This window comes from Heteronotia binoei, chromosome 12 (assembly GCF_032191835.1).
Source record: "Heteronotia binoei isolate CCM8104 ecotype False Entrance Well chromosome 12, APGP_CSIRO_Hbin_v1, whole genome shotgun sequence".
Classification (NCBI taxonomy): Eukaryota; Metazoa; Chordata; class Lepidosauria; order Squamata; family Gekkonidae; genus Heteronotia; species Heteronotia binoei.
The window spans coordinates 39,291,149-39,305,300 of record NC_083234.1 but is presented as its reverse complement, the minus strand read 5'-3'; the positions used below and the strand labels follow the sequence as shown (position 1 = coordinate 39,305,300).

At 43.9% G+C, this 14,152-nt stretch overlaps 1 protein-coding gene across 2 annotated transcripts in view; it reads left to right on the top strand.

The window, feature by feature from the left end:
• The first annotated feature begins 1,829 nt into the window (after positions 1-1,829).
• PPP2R2A (protein phosphatase 2 regulatory subunit Balpha) overlaps positions 1,830-14,152 on the top strand; it is an 85,452-nt gene continuing 73,129 nt past the window's right edge. Inside the window, exons 1-2 of one of the 2 annotated variants that reach the window (XM_060250465.1) lie at positions 1,830-2,112; positions 4,575-4,652. In XM_060250465.1, the coding sequence (XP_060106448.1) occupies positions 2,106-2,112; positions 4,575-4,652 (85 nt within the window). In that variant the 5' untranslated portion in view covers positions 1,830-2,105. Of the gene's footprint in view, positions 2,113-3,688; positions 3,915-4,574; positions 4,653-14,152 lie in introns of those variants that run through there. The other variant, XM_060250463.1, reaches the window with a different exon arrangement.

Genomic DNA, 14,152 nt, shown 5'->3' with positions numbered 1-14,152 from the left:
TGATCATTTGCTTTCAGATGTAATGTACATGCTGTGCAAGCAGAAAGGCAGTGTGATACAGTGGTTAGTGTTACCCTAGGCTTGGGGAGGCCATAGGCTTGTTAGCAGACCCAGAGAAACTTATCCTGTGCCTTTCACAGAAGTTTAATGTATGGAAATGGACAGTTAAAGCTTTTAAAGGGATTAAAAGGGATTAATTATTATTAAATAGCATTTTTCTCCAGGCTTACTGGCAACCATAGAAAACCAAGGTTCAAATTCATGCTCACTGAGAAGCTTCCTGGTTGATATTTAGGTTCATCAGTTAGCCATGATAATTAACCACGTTCAGTGGCAGTCTACCTCTGAATTACAGTTCTGGGAGGGGGAGGAACTGGCAAGGAAGGCTATTTCTTTCATGCTCTGCTTATGGGCTTCACTGGGGTGTCTGAAAGACCACTGTTGGAAGCTGGATGTTGGTCTAAATGGAACAGAATCAGCAGGGCTGTACTTTGGTTCCTTCTTTGTTCAGAAAAGCTTAAACACTTTGAGACCCTCCAAATGGGTAAGATTGCTGCCTGTATGCCTTCATTCTCTGTTGTGGGTTCCACTTTGCGAAATAGCCTGCCTGAGATGATCAAGGAAGGCTCCCATACTTCTCTCATTCTACATTATGGTATGTCATGGTTTCTGTTTGCATTGCTTTCTGATCCCTCAATCGCTGTCCTATTGCATTGTTTACTGGCTATTTTAAGCAGTTTGGTTGAATCTTCAAAAATCTTTTGTAATCGTCCATGAAGAAGGAAAATGGTATGACATAGCTTGACCCCAGAAACTAAGCAGCGTTGATACTTTGATGGTAGACCTCCAAGGAAGGCTTTGCAGAGGAAGACAATGGCAAACCACCTCTGCTTTCTGCTTGCCTTGAAAGTTCTTTGCTGGGGTTCCTGTAAATTGACTGCGACCTACATTTAATCTTCCTCGAGTCTCAAAAAGATGAGTTGTAAATGAACAAATAAATGCATTACTGTGTCTGCTACCCAGATTAGTGAGGAAATAATCATATTTTGTTCACTGTTTCAAAAAGCATAGTAGCAAAATGCTAGCATTCTCCAGAGCCTCCATTGTTTTATGTTGGGCTTGTTAAATCTTGGGACACTGCTGAAATTACAGCTTTTCCTTGTGAAAGATGTGATTCATACGACAGGGGCATTTATTAACCAATATGGCAATGCTCTCTCAAGTTCATGATTCATCTTTATAATATGAATACAAAATAAATACCTGTTTTGCCTTAAAAATATGGTGCACAGGGATTTGATTTAGAGCATTTTATTTGCAGAGCTACAAAAAAGTACATTTCTGGAACTTCATGGGGAAATCTAGGAAGTTTGCAGTGTGCTCATTTTTAATGAACTTTCATACAATTAAAAGTGTTCTTTTAAATGATTTTTTTAAAGTTAAGCTAGAAGCACCCCACAAGTAATCATTATCCAAGAGAGATTTTTTAAAACATAAAATCAGCATCGGGTCATTATCAGTGTCAAATGATAAAGTGGCACTACACAGGCCACGCCCCCCTTCCCCCGCTTTAGATGCATGCAATCACTGAGGTACGACAGGATGAAGACAGGCAAGGCGGCCCAGCTGCTATTGGCTTCCATAGGTATGCTCTGAGCTGCACGCACCGAGCGACTCCACCTTTCGATCACCTGGAGAGGGGCGGTGAGAAGTCAGGAGCGGGCGCGGCCCGCAAGGAGCCGCCGCCGCTCAATCAGCGCTGCCCTTTCCCCAGAGGCCCCGCCCCCTTTCCCACTCCCTCCTCCCCCTCGGGCCTTCGGGTCCCGCCTCTTCGCTACCCGCCCTTGCATCCGCCGGTGACGTCACGTTCGGCTCAGCCGGCGCCATTTTGGAAAGTGGAACCTTAGGGGGGGGGGGTTGGGTAAGGAGAGGAAGCCAAGAGCGGGGGAAGCCCTGGAAGTGAAGCCGGCTTTACCCTTCCCCCCCCCCCCCGGGCGTGATCCGCTGCCATCCTTCCTCTGCGTTCTCTTTGAACCTGGCACTGGGATATTTTTGGAAAGCGAAGAGGCTGCTGCAACCCACCCTGACACCACTGGGAGCCGAACATGGCAGGTAAGGGCGAAAATCTCCTCTCTTATGCCGGGGCGGACCGGCGCCTGACTCTGGAGCCTCCGGGGTGGTGGCAGGTGAGGCTGTTGCATTGGCATGCAGAGGAGCTTGCAAAGCTGAACTGCTGTGGCGTGCAGCTCTTTGCAGACTGGCCCTAGGGGGGGGGGGTGTCTCCGCTCTCCTCCCTTCGTTTGCCTATTTATTACCTTCTGCAAATTTCTTACCGCCTTGTCGTTCCCCGTTGCATCCTTATCTGCAAGAATGTAACTGACCAGGCAAGTGGGAGCTTTTATTTCCCCTCTTCTAATTTTCCCTCCTTTTTTACATGCTCATCTCCTTTTGCTTCCTACTTGGACCAAAAGGAGAGGAAGGGCAAAAAAGCTTCACGTGTGATTTAAAAAAAGAGAGAGAGAGAGAAAGAAGGGAGCTCTTCATTTCTAGGGGGGACAAGTTGAGGGAGTCACGACTGAAAGGCGGGTTATTTTTTTTTTTGCAGAGATGGGTCAAGGGTCTCCTCCGCTTCTTGTCCATGGAATGGCTTTCTGGAGGGGTCTGTGATCGGGCCAATGAATTACTTGGTAGAGTAATTCTTGGAAGTGTAGATTTGGGAAGGGAGAGGATGGTTCTTACTTGACGAATGTTTCAGAAAGTGCCATTGCTCTGGTGAGAGGAGAGGTGCAGTTTTGCCTAACCTGTAGGCAAAGCCCAGTCGGGATATGTTGCATGCGGCTGCCTTTTTTTTTTTTTTTGGAACCGTCTAATTCCTTTGCATGCGGAGTGTTTTTCCGAGCGGCTTCTACCGGGAGAGCTGTCCCACGTTGCAGTTTGTTAGAGGTTGCATTCCGGCTCCTTAGGTGCAGAGACCAAAAGTGCTTATCCTTGCATGGGGCATGCATGTTCTCATTCTTTTTGGGGGGAATGTCTTCACGCGCGTTCTGCTAGTGGCATTGCCTTTCGGGTGCTTTACATTATGAAGAGTGGCATGTGAGGCTGGGTTTAGGATTTTCCCCTTCTTTCTCTCCCCCCCCCCCCCAACTCCTGATGTATTATTTCCTTCCGTTCTGTCCTTGCCTCATTCTCCTTTTTTTATCAATGGAAGCCAAGCCTTGAATGTAACAAGTTGTGTGGGTGGGTGTGGAGGGGAAACATGCCTGAGTTTTCATGCAACCTGTTGTATTTTTTGCAAGGCATCTGTGGCGGAGAGAAACATAACTGAGACCTAGGCCTTGGGATGGCACATTTCAATCATGTGCTTATCAGCCGGCATCCTTCCGCATTCCCATTCGGTTCCTAGATATGGTAAAATGATTCTGGGCGAGGTAACAAAGGGAGATTAAAATAGAATGCTGGATTGTTTGGGTTTTCCTGTGCTCCCAGGCTGCTGTCTCTGCTGTGCTTTCAGAGCTCTTTCTGTCTTGAACTCTCCCCCCTCTCCTTCAAACTTACTTAACCTTGTGTGGGGAGGGGAAACTTGTGTCCGTCCCCTCCCTTATCCTTTGCCAAGATGAAACTGTTGCACTGCCCTTAGGGAGGGGGAGAGAGAGAGAGATTGATTTCTAGAGAAGTGGATTAGAGGGAAAACTCCATTTTGACACCGTGTTTCACAAGTCGTTCTGGAGTTAAGAGTTGGCGTTCTTCATCCTCTTTTCCTGTGTGAACCCAGCCCTGTGACTTGCTCTGAATGAAATGCCAGAAAGATGGGTGGTGTGTTTTGTACATGTTCTGGTGCCAGGGTTCAAATGATTCATCGCCTTCTGCTGAACCAGTAATGTTCTTGAAATTTTCTCTCCGGTCCGTCTTCTACGGTAGTGTGTCTGAAATTTATTTCCTTAAAAGAACCCGTTTGAGTTTCTGGGTGGTGTTTTTTTCTTTTGTTATTCAAACTTTGTTGACTATACAGTAATGTACTTAAGTATAATTTCTGTAGCTTCCCTAATGAGAACTGGGGCACTTTTAGGATTTGTTTTAAGAAGTGGCATGGTTTCGTTCCTGATTTGAACATCTGGTAGCCATGTTTGAAAAGTTAGCTTGGAAAGTGAGTATGGTAGGAAGAGGTGGTGCTTAAACTCCTTGGGAAGTTACAAGCAGGCATTTGTGATGTATTTTCTAAAATATGTTTTGTGTCTTTTAAAGTTTCTCTATGTGTTTTGAATGTGGCAGCAGAGAACCTGAAGATTTAGTTGTTGTTTTCTGATGTTATACTATTTTGGCATGGGCTGTTTCTCATTGACAGAAGGGTGTGTGCGTGCCCATGTGTTTTGAAGCATGGATGTAGGAAGGGACTGGCAGGTGGGAGAAGGCCAGTTTGCCGGTAGGGTGTCTTGTCTACCTCAGGTCTGGAAATGTTCATTTCTGGTGGGTGGGCAGGGATCGCTATTTACTACAGTGGAATGCCAGCAGGAGTGTGCCAGGCTTAATGAGTAGGGCGTGGGTCTATTTTTATTTAACTTCTGTTTTGTTTCTAGGAGCCGGAGGAGGAGGGAATGACATTCAGTGGTGTTTTTCTCAGGTGAAAGGGGCTGTGGATGACGACGTTGCGGAAGGTAAGGAAAGGTGTGGTTGCAACACGACAGCCAAGCAAAGCATTTCTGAAGCTTCTTCCCTGCTACTGTACATGACCAGCTCATTCCGAAAGCTTTGATGAACTTTATGCCAAAGTGGGCTGCGATTGCAAGAACATGATGGTCCATCAGCACCTGCAGAGCCGGTTTTGCTCTAGGTAGCATTTAGCCCTTGAATGCAGCTTGAGTATCATTTAACACTGTGTCTCAGATGAGTGGATACTGGTATTTGAGAATGTAGAATGTTCTATCCTTTGCACCGGAACAGCAGGATAAAGGATGCTACTCATGCACCTCATGTAGCAATAAATCTAGAGACAATCCAGTGGTTTTTCAGAATGCAAAGCGACTTCTGCCTGGTCATCAGAATCCCCAAGTAGGAATGATTGACTTGAGTTTGTGTGCATTTGATTTTTGTCAAGTTGTTACATTTTTCCTGTTAAAATGTTGCAGATTCCCATATGGTCTGTTTGAATGAAAAACGTAGAAAGCAACCTTTTCATGAGTGTCATGCACGCATCTTGAGAATTCAGGCATGTACAGGACATTGAATGAATTTGGCCTTACCCAAAGTAAATGTTGTATCTGCTTACCAGCTGGAATAAGAGTAGGAATTCTGTGGCACCTCCCCCTGGGATAGGGTGTCTCTTAAACTTCTGATGCTCAACACTTTAATCTACAAAAAAAAAATCTGTAATTCGAAATTCACAGTGACATTATACTAAATTAAGAGGCAGTTCTGTGATCTGGCTGAAGAAGTTGCCTTATTCTTTTCTGTTCCTTGAAAAGGCTCAGTGTGAGTTCATGTTGTGGGGAGTCACAGGGGTACTGCAGAAAATGGCATGACTGTGTTGAATTCTCTTATACACCTCGGTTATGAAGGAAGGAGGGGGCCTTAATACACTCAGACCATTTTCAGCATTGCACCACTGAATTGCCCTGCCATGGAGACAATCAATATGAAGGGGTGGGGTGAGGATTGTATCATTTTAAAAGTGGCATGATGATGAAGGGTAAATATTTTTGTTACTGGAGCAGTAAGATTATTGAACACAGGGATGTCATATTTAGTCAGTGGCATCCCCACCTTTAATGTGTCATTCCACCAGTAGCACTGCGTGTTTTCAGTAGTAATGCGTCAGTCTTCAGCTATGTTATGTTGTTGAGTTTTTAAATTTTACTTAGACTTTGGAAGGAGGGCCCCACTATTGAACAACACAGCTAACTGTGCTGTTCATCTCTGTTTGGTTTCTCTCTTTATTTCTCCCTCTCCGGCACCTTATTTTATGTGTCCATGTTAGTTGCACAGTTGACAAGACCAGTGTGTGATGTCTTTGCCCCTACCTCTTTTTCTTTAGGTGCTTCTGGTGTCTCTGTCTGTCTCTGACCTCATAAATTCTTACTTTGACCTTATTTTGGCATAGCAGTGGTCAGCAGTCTCTGTCAAAAGTACATGGGTACAAGAGGCTTTGGGATCAGGCTTTTTAAAAAAACAGATGCTACGCTCCCTTTTGCTCTATCATTTTTCCTTAGACAGTAAAACAGTATGATTCATGTAGGCTTAGGTGCATGAAATAGCTGTTCTTGCTTTGAGTATACTAAATTTGCACACGCTGTGGCTTCATGAACATAAGGTCTCTTTCGGTTTTTAAGTCTTTAATGTTTTTCTTGGTGTGTGGCTTGTGGCACCATTCCTAGCGCCTATCAAGTGTTTTTAAAAGCAGGTGGGGCTTTCACCCAGCAGGGCTTCCAATAAGCAAGAAAATGTTCTAAAACAATACATTCATTTTAAAGCCGAGAATCTGCCTAAAATGTTGAAGTTGTACTCTTAGAGTTATGTATAATCTCACTCCCTGATTTTTTGTGGTTGGTTTTACCTCCTGAGGCAGACATATTGTGGTTACATCCATCACCTGTGTCAGTATTTGAAAGGTACCCACAGGCTAGAAAAGGTTGGGGACCCCTAACTTACCAGCTGGTAAACCTGAATAAAGTGAAAGTAAAGGCCTCTTTCTGTATTTTTTGACTAGCTGTGTCTCTTTAGGGTGTTGGGCAAAGCTAAGTCTTTCTCAGCACCAGCTACCAGCTTTTAGCGGAAGATATCATGTACTGAACCTAGTACCTTTGGCATGGAAAGTGAGTGCTGTTGTGAGGAAGCCAGTCAGAGGCTTTACTTGGGAGGGCGGCCACTGTAAATTTATCCCCGGTCACCTTCCCTCCGTAACACTCCCAGAAATCCTGTCAGAACTCTTAATAATTGGCACCAGATGATTTTAAAGGCAAAAACCACAAAATATTTATTAGGTAACAAAAGGCAAGGAGGGGGATGAAATAATATTGGTTATAACTGCTCAATATTAAAAGGCAAATCAGTTGGCAACAGGTTGGCAGAATAATTCAATTACAGAGTAGAGATTTTTCAGGCTGAAGTAAAAATATAACACTACTATGGCAGAATATCTTTAAAATAAACAATAAACCAGGCAGGTTTCAGAGTCCCACTAGACTCTACTTCACACAGGCTGTCTGTGCCTTCTGGGCACTCGGAATGCTGTTTCTTTAGATGTTTTACCCTAACTTAGGCAGTGCCAAATCATATAAATAACAAACTTCAATCACTCTTACACACACACACACACACACACACACACAGAGCTCCTGACTGGTGTCAGTATTCTCCCTCACAGACCCTTTCACACTAACTATCTTCCAGGACTTGCACCCCTCAATACCGATGTGTCTCAGCCCCACAGCTTGTCCTCTGGTCTGAGTCTTGGGTGCCTCTGTTGACCCCCAGAATCCAGTTCTTCCCTCAGTGTGTAATTGTGTGATCTAGTTTGTACTTGGAGATTGCCTGATGCGCTGGCAAAATCTTCCTCAGAGTTTTAAACCGTCTGAAAACTCTCTTTTCCAGACAGAGTCCACTCAGCTCTGTCTGCCACAACGAGCTCAACCACTCTGGCCGCTCTCAGCCCCTCGTCCAGTTGGTTTTACAACTGCCCAGCCTAAGCCCACTGTCTTCACTTCAGACTGGTATTCTGAAGACTTCTCTCGAAGACCCCCTGGCTAAGACTCAAAGACCTGAGGTGATTTTCTGCTGAGCAAACCTCCAAAAGATACTTTTCCATTGCTTGGGCAATGTTCCAGCCAATCACTGCAAGCCTGTTTCTCAGCTACTCAGGCTAAGGGCCTGAGTCTGTCACAGCTGTATTGTGGGACATTGGTCATTTACTCAAATAGTTGTATGCTGCATTCCTGTCAGTTTGGTGTAGTGGTTAAATGTGTGGACTCTCATCTGGAAGAGCTGGGTTTGATCCTCCACTCATCTATATCCACCTTGAGTCAGTCACAAGTTCTCACAGAGCTGTTCTGCTCAAGAGCAGTTCTGGGAGAGCTCTCTCAGTCCCACATACCTAACAGAGTGTCTGTTGTGGGGAGGGGAAGGGAAAGGAGATTGTAAGCCATTCTGAGAGTCCTTCAGGTAGTAAAGGGCAGAGTATAAATCCAGTATCTTCTGTTGTTGTAGAGGTGGATGGAGTTGCTTACTAGATGCTGTATTTTTTGCTGCAAGGGAAGGCATGTGCTACCCCACTGAAAGGTGATGGTTGAAGTCTTTCCAGTGGCCTGGAAATACTAACATTAGAGTGTGCAGAATATTGATCAGGACATCATATGCATGTGGAAACTGGATCTTCAGAGTATCCACATGACCTGCTCCTCTATGTGATGTGTTCCATATTCAGTAGGATTTACTTCCAAGTAAATATGCTTGGAATTGCAGCCTTAATCTTGTAAATACTTAAGCTTCCTTATACCTCTCCCCCCTTGATTCAATATGCAGTATTTGGCACTCACTATGAAGTGAAGAGAGAAATAAAAGACATTGTGCATTGAGCAACACAGTAACTTGTTCTTTCTTCTGAAAGTGAGCATCACTTTAAAGTCAGCTTCTGAAACAGTTGTTAAAGTGACTCAAAGTGATACTTCTGTATCAGCCCACAGCGGTTAGAGTTTTGTATACTATATTGCCTTATAGTGACTTTTCTTGCTTGTGTGTTAATAGTTGCAGCTGATTTAACATGTCTTTGTTTTTAATGTTGGATGTATTTCTTCCTTTCAAGTGGATTTTTTTCGTATTTGTCTTCTTGGAGTCATTTTGGGCTAAAAATAATTTCAAGGAGGAATAGACTGGTGCCCCATGTGCATCCACAGAGGATCATGGCCAATGGCAGCTTTCAGTTTTGTACCAGGTGTTCTGGCTGTTTGTGATGGCTGAATTGGACCTTGCCAACTACTCCACAAATGCCGCTGGAGTGATTTTTGAATTAAAATTCCTGGGGGTCAGGAGCTCCTGCACTCATTCCTTGTTTTTCTTTCTGCATCCCCTTCATTCCTAGGTGGCTTCCAGAACTATAAATAAACCTGTCTAGGAGATGGGCCTGTGGCAACAACGAGGAGAGGAAAGAATGGCTGGGGGGGAGGCTTAAACACATTCTTCCACCTGCTACTTCTCTGCTTGAAAGTAACAATATCTCACCTCTGTGCTGGCAATTCATTGCTTTCTGCATTGCACATTCCTGAGTGCTACCACAACTTCTTGTGGTCTCATTATGGCTTCCAGTAAATATTCCAGCATGTGGTTTAGTGAGCCCTATCATAAGGCTTATAGCATAGATAAATAAAGAATGTTTGTGACCAGGATTTTGAGATGTTCTATGCCTGAACCACCAGCCTGAAGAACAAAATGAGATGTTACTCCCATGAATAGTATGCAGCATTGCTCAGAGATAAACACTGATCATGGCTGGAAATAATTGTCACAGCCACATTAGCCAGAATGTAAACAACCAGGGAACATGACTAAATTTGCTTGGGCCAGAGATGTGTAATATATTACCCCAGTTGCTTTTCTATGGCCAAAATTAGTTCTTGATCTGTACATGTACCTAGGGGGCTCCAAAGGAATTAACATGTACCTAGGGGGCTCCAAAGGAATTAAATCAGCAGAAAATCACCTCAGGTCTTTGAGTCTTAGCCAGGGGGTCTTCGAGAGAAGTCTTCAGAATACCAGTCTGTCTATCCATCCATCCACAAGGAATAAATAAAGCCCACTGTAATCCAGGTATTTACAGATTTGTGCCTGACAGGCCGGGGCGAGGGGTGGTAACTTGTCTAAGAAGCCCTGCATAAGGGACATGGAACAGTGTAGAGAGGAAAATGAGGATCAATCTTCCTGAGATCAGGGCAATCAAACTCTAGTCAGATTCTGGGATGTGATCAGGGAAAATAATGTCTTAATAAGAACCGAGAATATCTTATTGAAAGCATACAGAAAGAAGCTGGGTGGGTTTTCAGCCCTACACACAGACACCGCACAGATCATGTGCCTGTATAAGAATATTTGGGCCAGCAAAATGTGCTAGCAAACTGGCTAGGGAGACAATAGGTGAACGAGAGGTCTATCAAGATGGAGATCTTCGTACAATTTGTGAAATGCTTCTGCAACCCACTTGAATTGTGAACCTCTTTGACTCAGGCCTTAATTACTGTGTTCCCAAGATTTCAGATGGGGGGAACAGAGCAAACATTCTCTAAAATGGCCATCCGGCCTCCTTAAGCTTTTCCACTTATTCCACTAATACCAAAGATGCTGAGGAAACTGACACACAAAAAAGTAATCTTGTTCTGCATAGCCTTCAGTCGGCCACTCAGGCACTGGTTTTCAGCATCAATGGAGTTATCATAGAAAATTCTTGGCAGATTCCCATTAATCTGGACATACTTCAGCAAGGACCACTGTGGCACCCAGACCCAGCATGGCTACACCTGACTGCAGGGAAATTGAAAGGGAAAGCCGCTCAAGACCAGACTGTTCTGCAAGGATCACAAGTATCATGCTAAACTCTGGAAGTGTTTCCATGTCAGGAATTTATGACTCTTCACAGAAGACATATTCCAGACAGTGCAAATGTTAGCAGCTACACCCATCCCCCAGTGTTACACTATACCCTGGAGTTCCTGCAAATGATATCGACCAAAATATGCTACACGCAAGTAGCAGCTCTGGATACAGTGGTCCCAGAGGCTGATGGATGCTCTGTTCCTTTTTATCATCTTTTTAAAAATCAACTCAAGAAGGGTCTTGAAGTGTTTCTGGCAAACAGATTTCTTTCTTTTAAATTCTGTAAGTGTGAGAGAAGATTGTTGTTCATTTAGCTGATTGATGTTATATGCCTAAGATTATATGGTTGAGGAGAGAGAATACCTCTTCATTGCAACTTGTCTGTAGTACTGGGTCATAAGCAAAGGAGAACCTGTACAGGTTATAGTAATAGTGCCAGAAACCCCAGTTAAGATTCTTTTAATGCTGTGGAGCTCACTGGGTTCTCTTTGGGTGAGTCATTATCTCTGTACCTCATATGAACATCTTGAGGTTATAATGAGACAACTCTGCTTCTCGTTCTGAACTCACAGAGTTAGTGGTCAGGCCTGTGCTTTTGGATGCAGAAGGTTCCAGATTCAGTCTCTCATTTCTCCAGTTGTAAGGTGGCTTAAAAAGACTAGACAGATTCATGGAGTATAGGTCTGTCAGTGACAACTAGTCATGGTGGCTAAAGGGAACATCAATATTCAGAGGCAGCAGACCTCAATGCTGGGAGGCAGCATCTGGGAGGTCCTTGGCCTATATGCTCTGTTGGCCATCCAGAGTAACTGTTTAGCTACTGTGTGAAACAGGATGCTGGAATAAATGGCCCACAGGTCTGATCCAGAAGGGCTTTTATTGTGTTCTTAAGAATGGTAGGTGTTGTTTGGGAGAAGTACTTTTGAGATACCTGAAAGCATTAGGCTTGATTGATCAAAGACAAATTGCTGTGTGAAATTAGATATGTGACTCTTTTTCCACTTTCCATAGAGAGCGTTGAGGATGCTGTTGATGTAGCTGTTGACCACCTTTGGAAGGGACTTTGCTTGATACAATTGCACCATGCTGTTTTGTTTGCAGAACAGCCGCCACACCATTATGGCCAGGCCTTTGCCATAGAACTTGCTGAGTCTCCTTGGATCCAATTTCCTACTTGGAGAACTGTATTGAACATTGCTTTGTAAATAGCAAAGGCACTTGAACATGGTTCTCTTCTTAAATGAACTCTAAGAATAACTTCTTTTGTTTCTAACGCACTATCATTTTATTAAACATTAAATAATTACTTCAAGATCAAAGCCTGTATCCTTATTGTACTTTGTACTCAAACTTTCCAATTATGTATGAACAAGAAATAGTTAGGCTTAATGAAAGATGACATTATTTTTATTCCTGGAGGCTGCATGTCAGGTTTTCTTTTCCTCCCTTTGAGGCATTGTAGCTTGAGGAGACCTCACTCCTGTACCTTATGCTAAATATGACCAGCTAATGGCAATGCCCAAATGAACTGCTTGTGTGCCTATTTATAAAAAATAAATAAGGACTTCTGGGGGTATTTCCTTCCTCTTTCTATTACTTTGAGAGTTTTAACCCTCCCATCCATCTCTCCCTTCCTCATTTCTCAGGTTGGTAGGTAGATCGGTCTTGTCTGTTCATGGCTCCAGTCTCTGGATTTAAGTATCTGCAGGTTTTGCTATGTTGAGAATTGGATATATTGATATATTTTATGCAACCTTTCAACTTAATCAGGGCCCATGTTTGTTTCTTAGCCATAGGGTATAGACGTATTCCTCTCCCCCCACCAAGTATAACTTGATATTTTATTATTATTTTACTTCATTTATAACCAGGCTTTTTTCTAATGGGGACCCAAAGACACTTATGTGGTTCTCCTCTCCTACATTTTATCCTGGCAAGTGGTCTTCTAAATCCTATTCTGACATCATTGGTTACACTGCATTGGCCATGACTGCCTCTAAAGTTGGTTGACAGACCTTTTTAGGGTGAACCTGGAGGGTGAACCTGGTGAAGCTTCTCAAATTTCTCATACCTTGAGTTTTGGATTGCAATGGACTGTAGAGAATCAGTATTTCATTTTCCCTTCCCCCTTTTCTGCATATTTTTAAGGGCTGAAATCCAGGTGTGTCACTTCCTGCTAAATCTGCAGATTTTTGCTGTCCTTGGACATTGCATGGAGATCTCTTGCCTTGAAAACCCTATGGGGCTACCATAAGTTGGTTGCAACTTGATGGCACTTCCCACCAACTACGAAGTGTTTGATCAGCAATCTGGTTTATCTGTGGATAACTTTCCTTTGTGGAGTAAGTGAGCTGACATGTTACATTGTGTTTTAGAAGACCTGCCTGTCTACCTCTAGGTTTTTGGAAAGAGAATTATCCATGTGATAAAGCAACCTGGGCATTTTGTGCTACAGTGTCCCAATTTGTACAATAAAAATGCCCACATTTATTTAATAGAATGAAATTGTGTAGCTAGTTCAACTTCAGGATGGATAGACATGAGACTCAAGCATCCCTTTTGTGTTTTTCAGAGCCAATGTATTGCTTTGAGTAGAGTGGTGGACTAGTGCTGGGGGAACCAGGTTCAGTTCCTCATTCTGCCCTGGAAGCTCATTGGGAAACCCACTTCTCTCACTCTTAGCCTAACCTGCTTCACAAAGTTGTTGTGAAAATAAAATGGAGGAGGGGAGAATTAAGCTCTAAGCTGTGTTGGGTCCCCATTGGAGAGAAAAGCAGAGTATAAATATCTGAATAAATAAGTAACGGTTCAGCCCTTCACAGGTCTGAGCAGTTGTATACCTTTCAAGCAGACCGCTGGCTTGCTTCATCCTTCATGTACCTGAGAGGAAAGGACAGAGCCTTATGAGCAGGGTTGAGATCTGTGGAACTCTGAGAGATGTGAATTTCACCAACTCTGCTTGGCTGCAACAGTTCTTTCAGAATCTGATCTGGTGGTATCATTGATGTGTTTTGTAATCTAGAGTCAGGTATGATCAGGGGTGGAATTCTAGCAGCTCCTTTGCATATTGGGCCACACCCTCCTGATGTAGTCAGTCCTCCAAGAGTTTACAAAAAGCCTTGTAAGCTTCAGGAGGACTGGCTACATCAGGAGGGTGTGGCCTAATATGCAAAGGAGCTCCTGCTAGAATTCCACCCTTGGGGATAATGCAGTCCACTTTGTGGGGTGGAGATGGCCTTTACCATTTAGAGCAGCTGTGGCTGATCTCTTCTACCAGGAAGATCAGAGTCTCTGTGGTCAAGTTGCTTGGGGTCTAGCCATGAAGGCCCTGCTGTCAGAAAGGCTGGTCCTGCAGGGTGAAGAAGCTGCCATGTGCATGTACAAGATAGCTGCTGAGTCAGAAGCAGTGCCTTGCTGACTGAGCCACTGTTTGTAATCCAAGAGGTGTTTTGTGACACAATACCTTGGAGGCCTCTGGGATATCCTTTCATTTCATTCTGCTGCCTGTCAGGTTAGAAGTGGCATCTCACCTGCCGGGCTGAGCAGCGTGTTGCTTCTTCTGACTCAGCAGCTGCCCAGC